The sequence below is a fragment of the Centroberyx gerrardi genome, chromosome 18 (genome assembly GCF_048128805.1).
Source record: "Centroberyx gerrardi isolate f3 chromosome 18, fCenGer3.hap1.cur.20231027, whole genome shotgun sequence".
NCBI lineage: Eukaryota > Metazoa > Chordata > Actinopteri > Beryciformes > Berycidae > Centroberyx > Centroberyx gerrardi.
Window position 1 is genome coordinate 24,113,831 of NC_136014.1, and position 8,606 is coordinate 24,122,436.

Below are 8,606 nucleotides of genomic sequence, written 5' to 3' on the forward strand. Positions count from 1 at the left end.
TTCAGTATATGAAGTTAAAATTTTATACAAGTGTTCTGAAATGGTCTCCGTCTTCAATCCTAAACAATTGAGGCAATTCAGACTAAGAAGTGGAACAGGGTTTTCTGTGATTCTGAATGTATTGCTCGAGGTCACTTTGTTGGCAACTGTAAAGAAATTGTACTATTTCTAAATGTAGTTTTCCACAAACATACAAAAACAAAGTAACAAATCTTCTCTCATCTTCTTTTTCTGGCCTTTTTTTTTCTTCGATACAACACAGCAAATGCATGAAAATCTTTCGGTTACAGAAAAAGGACTTGGACACAGAAAGGCATTATACAGGCTTGTAGTCCAGCTTGGATTCCAGCTTCTTTGAATCGGCCACCTTGCGCACAGCTTTCATGAAGTCCTCCTGAGTCACGTATTCACGGTCCGAACGGATGGCAAACAAACCTGGTGACGAAGAAACACAGTCGAGATGAGTAAAGCCGTGTGTGTGTGTGTAGCTTTGTGCTGAGGGAACAAGACAAGATCATGCAAACGACTGACTGGTAAACGTCCGAGTCGGTTACCTGCTTCTGTGCACACGTTTCTTAAATCGGCTCCATTGAAACCGTCCGACAGCTTCACGATGGCTTCGTAATCTGAAAACACAACCGAAGGAAATTACAATAAGTATTTAAAGTCCCCATGAAATGAACTCCCATTACTTGTACTGGAAAACAGAGTATCTGACCTCATGCTGTACCAGTAGGCGTAAATATAGATTTCTAGCCAATAAAACCATCACAGAGTTTTGAACAATCCTGCCCCTCACATCAAATAAAACCTTTCTCTCCCTACACTTTTGAATGATTCCTCACTGTGTTGTAAATATTCCTGTGATCCTAGAATGATCATGTAGGACAGAGAAAAGCATGGTAAGGAAATGAGAGATAAAGAGAGCAGACGGGACGATTTTTTTTTAACTTCAAGACAGGAGCATATCAGAGCAAGCAGGGGAGGATGATGTGGAAGAGAACATGGATTATTGCTTTAAGAGAGAAGCTCTGCTAACCTATTTCTCCGTGCTTGGTGATGGGACTGGAGTGGATCTTCAGGATGTCCAGACGAGCCTGTTCGTTGGGCAGCTCGATATCTGCGGGAACAGCGGAAAAACACATTCGCTTTACTTTACACGCCGTCATGCAGAGGTGCGGAAGAGGATAAGTGCCACGTGTAAATTTTGAGTTCTACGATTAAACTCTAGAATGCTGACTTTTTTCTCAGAATTCTGAAATTAAAGTCATAATTCTAGAGTTCAAAGTCATAATTCTAGAGTTTAAAGTCAAAATTCTGAGATAAATGTCATAATTCTGAGATTCTTAGAATAAAGTCATAATTCTGAGGAAAAAGTCAGAATTCTAAGATTAAAGTCAGAATTCTAAGATTAAAGTCAGAACTCAGAATTCTGAATTTAAATCTCAGAATTAATCTCACATTAATTCAAATAATTTTTTTTCACGTGGCTTTTTCCACTCGCCTGGAAGTTTATTGCTGAGAATGAGGAGATGAGAAAAGAGGAAGGAGGAGCTTACGGATTTTGCGGTCCAGCCTGCCGGGACGCAGCAGGGCCGGGTCCAGAGTGTCGGGCCTGTTGGTGGCCATGATCATCTTTACTCTGTGCAGGGTGTCGAAGCCGTCCATCTGGTTCAGCAGCTGAGAGGAGAGAGGGAGATTAGCCATAAAACTCAACATACCACACATCGAGAATTCAGCTGTGCCGTACCTCAAGAAGTCAGTTTTCAATTTGATATACAGAGGTCACAATTTGAAATACATTTTCTTATTTAGCAGATTAATCTCCCTCCTTAAATGTATTTAAAAGAAAAATAAGAGAGTTTTGATTTCTGACAGCTGCTAATGCTCTGTTATACATTTAATTGCTTACCTAATACCCTGGAGATTTATGATTTATTAATATGTTGTACCAGTTTATTAATCAGTATTTTGTAACTACATTTCAGTAATTGTATTTTCATTATTGTAACTACTTAAAATGAACTTTCAATGATTTGATATAAGCTGATATGTGCAAATAAACTAAACATAAACAATACAAAATAAGAAATTCAAGTTTAAGACTAAACACCTTACAGTATTATTTAGGAAAATGCTGCTCGGTCCAAAAATGAATATTAATCTCACCCGCTCTTGCCAAAATAATTCTCCCTCAATCTGACTTTTGCATTTCAATTCTGATTATAAGCTCTAATTTAAAATCAGTACCTCTATCAGAAACCATACACACTGCCATACACATTTTGCATAATGCAAAAAGCAAGTCGATCTATGAGTGATCAAGCGTGCGGCAAACTTGCATTTTTTATGGACGTGGTTTTGCAACTCTAAAAGCTTGAGACGCGACGACTGAATTACCTCCATTAAAGTCCTCTGAATCTCTCTGTCGGCAGAGGTTCCCTCAGAGAAACGACGGCCACCTAACAGGGGAGAAGAGACACAAATATGATGCATTCAGACTGACAGAGACGTCACAGCATCAGGAGTCAATGCACAGGGATGAGGCAGGTCCTAACTGAAGCCCAGACCATCATGGACTGAACTGATAAACTATCATGAACTGAGCTTTAGGCCACAGGTTCAGGCAGTCAACAGACTGAAGTTCTCATTCATCATATTTATAACTGTAACAGATAAACTCTCTGCTACATGGCTCCCACTTCCCTGATGATTCAATTTTCTGCTCTTTCCATTCTTCATTTTAATGCGTCTTGCATGTTTCTGCATATCGCTGTTGTTGGATAAAAACATTGTCAACTTTTCAGTAACTAAGAAAAGCAGCCTTGTTTTCAGCTTGATGACTATGCGAGTTTATTATATCCAATTTGTTTTGAAAAGATTTCACAAATCCAAGCGTTGTAGAATTGTCTCAACCCATAGAGGAGCATGCAATCTTTCATTTAACTTGAAAAATCACCAAAATTGGAGTTACATGGTTTTCGCTCGACTATGTCTGGGACTTTGAACTGGCTCAAAGCTACAATTACAGGTCAGAACAAGGTGGTAGTTGTTACTGATTGGCCCAGATGGGGTCTGCATCAGTCATGTTTACTGTTGACTTATCTATTTAACTGTAAAATTTAGTAAAGTTTGATTTAGATGAGGTTCCTTTCTAATATTTTGCTTTCTCTCAAACCTTTTTCCTTCTCCACATCTTTCAGAAATATACTTAAAAAAATGAAAAACAAAATCCTAGAGCGTGGGGGGAGGAAAAAAATCCCATCCCTGGTGTCACTCACCGATGGCATCAATCTCGTCCATGAAGATGATGCACGGCTGATGGTCCCTGGCGTAGTTGAACATCTCTCGGATCAACCTGGCGCTCTCACCGATGTACTTGTCCACAATGGAGCTGGACACCACCTGCAGCAGAGAGGGCCAACACATGAGCTTCTGCCTGGGCTGCTGTGTGTCCATAAACCCGGACGGAGGCGCTGCTACTCACCTTGAGGAAGTTGCAATCCAGCTGGCTGGCCACGGCTCTGGCAAGAAGAGTCTTCCCAGTGCCTATTAGAAGAATGAATTGATAATTAATAACAGATAGAAGCTATATATAGACAAACAGGCTCAGAGACGGTGGGAAACACACCCCTAACGCTGGCAGTGTCACACTCCACCCATTAAAGCTGCAATAGGCAACTTTGCATACTAGTGGCCCCAAATGGCAGAGCTAACTGAATTTCGAGGAATTCAATACCCAGAAATCATGTAATGTCATATCAGTAAACTGCATATTGCTCAGACATAATCTTTCTCTTCTTCTTCTTCTCTTCTTAATGATACATAGAACCACAATAACTAGTGTTTGTGTGGACCGACTGACCCGGAGGCCCATAGAGTAGGCAGCCTTTCGGAGGGATGATCCCCACTCTCTGGAACAGCTCAGGGTTGGTGAGAGGAAGCTCAATCACCTACCAGAAAGCAAAGAGTCAGTGTTTACATTCATTTAATTCTGGTGGTCCCTCACAACTGCCCCCATGACTAAAAAAATGCAAACACAATTAAAAGTTCATTAAAAGCTCATTGCCCACCCCGTCCATTCAAAACAACACTTAAAATTACAGCAAAATTAACACGATATATAATGATATAAATATCCAACTCAGAGCCATTGTTAAACTGCAACAACTACTGGAAATGATCCCAGTAATCTTAATATTCATCTAAATCTGGGTGACATCCGATATGGACAAAAGTGCAAGTACTACAGTCGCATTTCTTTTCCCATCACGTCCTTGCAAAGCAGAACAAAGGGCTGTCCGGTGTGTCATGCACTGTATAACGGCCTGACACATTTAACAGATGCATAATCCAAAAAATGGCACAAAATGTACAGCTTTAAAATCCCCCACTGTGAAGGCTGTTTAACTGCACCTCTCTCAGCTCGCGAATCTGCTCAGACAAGCCCCCGATCTCGGAGTACGAGACGCTGCCAGGATCCTCATGGGACATGTTGTACACCAGCGGGTCGACCTCTCTGGGCAGGTACCTGGGGAAGGAGAGGGAACACACATGCTGAGCACACGGCAATCACAGTACAGAACAGAAGAACAGAACAGTATGGGCTTTTTGCAGTAACACTAGTATTAGTAGCCTGTAATATTGTATAATCAATTCTATGTGACGATTGCCTCCAGCCTACCTCATTATAGTGAGGGTAGTCATGTCCAAAGCCACTCTGGTGCCTGGCTTGAGTTGTGACTTGTCCAGCTGTGGGGAAACATAAAACAGATTAGGTACAATACTCTAAACACAGAGGTCAAGATTCACTATGACTGTGCTGTGAAGGCAATTCAAGCATTTTTTTGCACCTCAGTTGCTTGAGCTAAGAGCGCAGAATTTTCATCTTATTCGCTAAGAAATGTATGCAAATCGAGTTGTGCTGCAAACAATCCCTCAAAAAGAGCACTGTGCAAGCAAATAGCCCTGTCATCACCAAATGCAAGCGCATATTGCGTGCTTCATCTGTAAGACTACTCCATCAAGGCTGGCACCCTTGTGCCCTAAAGTCTCTTTATAACTGGAGCATCCTCTGATCTGAGGGATGGAAAACCCTCTCCTTTGCTTGCCTGACACTGCCCATGTCTTGCAGCAATGACAAGCAGTGATTGTGAGTGGCCAAACTGATGTCTGTGCAAAGTCTTTACGCCGCCTTTCAAAGGATCTTATAAGTAGTACAATAATTTGGGAGAGCTGGTGTTGTGAAGTGACTTTGCCTTTAAGTAAATATTATGTGGGCAAAATAATGAGATAAACATATGATTTGCATATGGTTGACAGGTGCAATGAGGCTTTATTTTTTGAGCAGTGCTGTTAGGCAGCTTTCCACTCATTGCACATGGTTAGTGAATAGCATGGCTTTCTAATTTGGTCATTTTAGTGATTTAGCATGCGCTCTTCACTGCGCACACACCTTTACTGAATCTGGGCCTGTAGATAATACAGTAAATGTTGTTTTCCATGCATCTTTTTGGCACTTACCTGTCTGCGGCATCCAACCACATAGCGAGGGCCGTTGGTGGCCTTGACAATGACTGTAAAAAGGAACATAAAATAAGCATCACATAACACAGCTAAATATATTTAAAATGTATAAGTGAAAATTCTCCCAATTAACTTACATTTCTCCTCAGTCAGCTGTTTGAGCACCTCACCAACAATCTGCAAGGGACAAGCCACAGAAAAAGTTAATAATGATAAGTAAAGTAATAATAACCCACCCGGCCTGGACTCCTCTCCCTCCTGGTTCCCCAGTGGTGGGATGACATTTCCAGTCAGAACTGCAGAGTCACTCTCCATCTTCCATCACAGGCTGAAAACTGATCTCTCCATTAAGTATTGCATGTTGCCCTCTTCCCACATTATCTCAACTCAAACAACAAAGCCCCTTCATCTCTCTCATCAGCGCTTACTTAACTTATTTTCCCAATACTTTTCTGTTACATGATCATTCCAGAGCCACAGGAATAGTGTCATGGCATTATGGCTCTGACTCTTCCACCTCTTACTCATGGCTGCTTGAAATGTTTACGATCTATAAAATTAAGCTTAATTCTACTGGTGCACTACTTTCAGTCGCTCTGATGAAGAGCACAATCTAAAACGGCTATGAGTGAGTGGTATTTCTTTCATTTAAACTGGACATGTAAGTTATTCGGAACATATTTTGACATTACAGACAACATTCTTACCTGACCAACACTTTGCAGAGCCTTGAGGTCATTTTCTGATTTCTCGTATTGCTTAGTCTGTTCTCGGAGCTGCTCTCTCACTGGAAAAGAAACGGAAAGGAAGCTCAAAATGACGAGTTTTAGATGCTGATCACACAAAACACACTACCAGTAAGCTAGTATTGTCGCTAGCTAACGTTAGCAGTTCAGACTGTCAAAGCAGCACGCCAGTTAGTTAGCTAACGTTAGCGTTAAGGTGTTAACCAACGCTACAACAAAACTAATAGACACTGTAAAGACCTGTAAAGAAGACTGTGAGGAAGATTAAATTGGACTTTGCTGACTTAACTAACTCACAAAGAAACTAACTATCAAGCTTAGCATGGTAACATCTCGTTAGCTAAGCTAGCTAGTACCGCTGACCGGTTCACATCCATTCATTTCTACAGTGATGCTCACTGCATGACAAAGCACTAGCTAGCCGGACAGCTAGCTCACGTTAGCTATCCAATTGTTTGTGTTGGAAAAATAAACCATTTAAGATATTTTTCTGTCATAACACAAGCGTCGAAATTAATCATCTCTTACGCTCTTTTAACCGCCCGTCAATTTCTTTATGTTCGAGCAATTTTTTCCTATAATCCTGGAGTCCCTTCTCCCTGGTGTCCGCCATGATGCCGCACTGAATGATGGGAAACCGCGGCGTCACAGGTGTTTTGCTTGCAGCGCGGGGCCCAACAGTCTGTTATCGACCAAGCCCCCGACAACTGCAGGTCCAACGAGAACAAGTCAAACTAAGGAAATATTATATTCATATTGTGAAATTAATGACCGATAGTTTTGTAACAGCATATTTCACATTCCCCCATTCCCTTTCTGTCACTTGTGTTGGTATCTCCCGTTTGACATATTGCATACAGGGAGTTTGTAACCGTCCTCTGACAGTAGGGGGCGCTGAAGCTCCACTGACTGCATAAGCAGCACCGATAAATCAAAGGTGAGCATACTGTGACCTCCAGTGATGATCATCATAAGGCAAACCACCACACCGATGTAAACAAAAACAATTGTGTTTTCAGAAAAGCATTTCTTTATGTGTTTTTTTAATGCTACGTTTATTTGATACAACTTACTGTAATGTATACTATGAACATGAACTTGCATCATTAAGATTTGCATCAGTCTAAAAGGTTCGGTAAACTCTATTCTGCAGCTTTGTAACTGCCCTCTGCCATGTGGGGGTGTGACAGAGAAAAAACAAAAGTATCAGCATCTCATTATAATGAAAAACAATAAGTTGGTATGTGGTAATAACAAGAGAAAATATGTCATTATAACATGAAAATAACTTGTTAGTCATTATAACAAGATACTGAGCTTTTTATTTCCCACTGTGGCAGCAATGCACTGCTGTATAAAGCTCCATTGTAATATCAATTTTTTTTTTTTTTTTTTTTTTACTTTGAAAATCAGAGCATTTTCTGCTTAGTTACAGGGGGATTTTACAGTTAGACAATCTCAGATATTTGTCATCTCAGGCTGACACACACTTTCAAATTTAAGGATGTGAATCATCATTAGCTGTGCGGTGGCCTGTAGAGCTGGCAGAAGACTGTCATGCCAGATATCAATCATGCAGGTGTGAAAAGTGTGGCGTTGTATGAATCATCAACAAGGCGTTTCTCATGAAACCATTTCAAATGGAAAAACAACTCATTCTCCTCTGTTGTGCTTCCTTTTTCCACTCACTGCATTTGTAAAGACTTTCAAGAAGAGCTGCACCTCAAAACTGTGAAATATGAGTTAGGCTATATTCTGCAGTGGTGGAAAGAGTACTAGAATGTCTTACTCAAGTACAGAAGTACTGTTACTTTGGTGATATTTTACTTAAGTAGAAGTAAAAGTACCGGTGTAAAAATCTACTCAAGTAAAAGTAAAAAGTAGCTAATTTCAAATGTACTCAGAGTAAAAGTGACTGAGTTACAAAAGAGAACATTGTTAGATGATCTTTCCCATGTGACTCTAAAGGACGAGAGGACATAGTTCAAACTGGATTCCTTTAATTGGAAAAATTTGAAATTAACAAAATAAAGTGCACAAACAAAGTAAAGTCAGATTACTCTCTCTTCTTTGCTGACTGAGCGTTCACTGTGAATTGCTCCATAATTGGCCAATTTATGATTGTTCAGTTTCTGATACTTATGAAGATCCCACAACATCTGTCCTCTGTAATGGATGTGATTTAAAATGTAGTGAAGTACAACACTTAACAAAAACATAGTAAAGTAAAAGTAAAGTTACTGATTTAAAAAAATAACTCCCCCCCCCCCCAAAAAAAGTATAGGTACAGAAAAAGCTACTCAGTTACAGTAATGTGAGTAAATGTAATTAGTT

The 8,606-nt window shown here is 40.3% G+C and overlaps 1 protein-coding gene across 1 annotated transcript; it reads right to left on the bottom strand.

Annotated features, from left to right (window-relative positions):
* On the bottom strand, window positions 1–6,898 carry psmc6 (proteasome 26S subunit, ATPase 6). The gene is made up of 14 exons (XM_071904437.2): window positions 6,801–6,898; window positions 6,234–6,313; window positions 5,664–5,703; window positions 5,524–5,576; window positions 4,685–4,752; window positions 4,417–4,531; window positions 3,866–3,953; window positions 3,488–3,549; window positions 3,282–3,405; window positions 2,401–2,462; window positions 1,560–1,680; window positions 1,040–1,120; window positions 555–626; window positions 1–435 (listed from the first exon to the last, which is right to left on the bottom strand). Exons 1-14 carry the CDS (start codon window positions 6,883–6,885, stop codon window positions 317–319), a joined length of 1,170 nt encoding a protein of 389 aa, XP_071760538.1. The 5' UTR covers window positions 6,886–6,898; the 3' UTR covers window positions 1–316.
* Window positions 6,899–8,606: the final 1,708 nt, after the last annotated feature.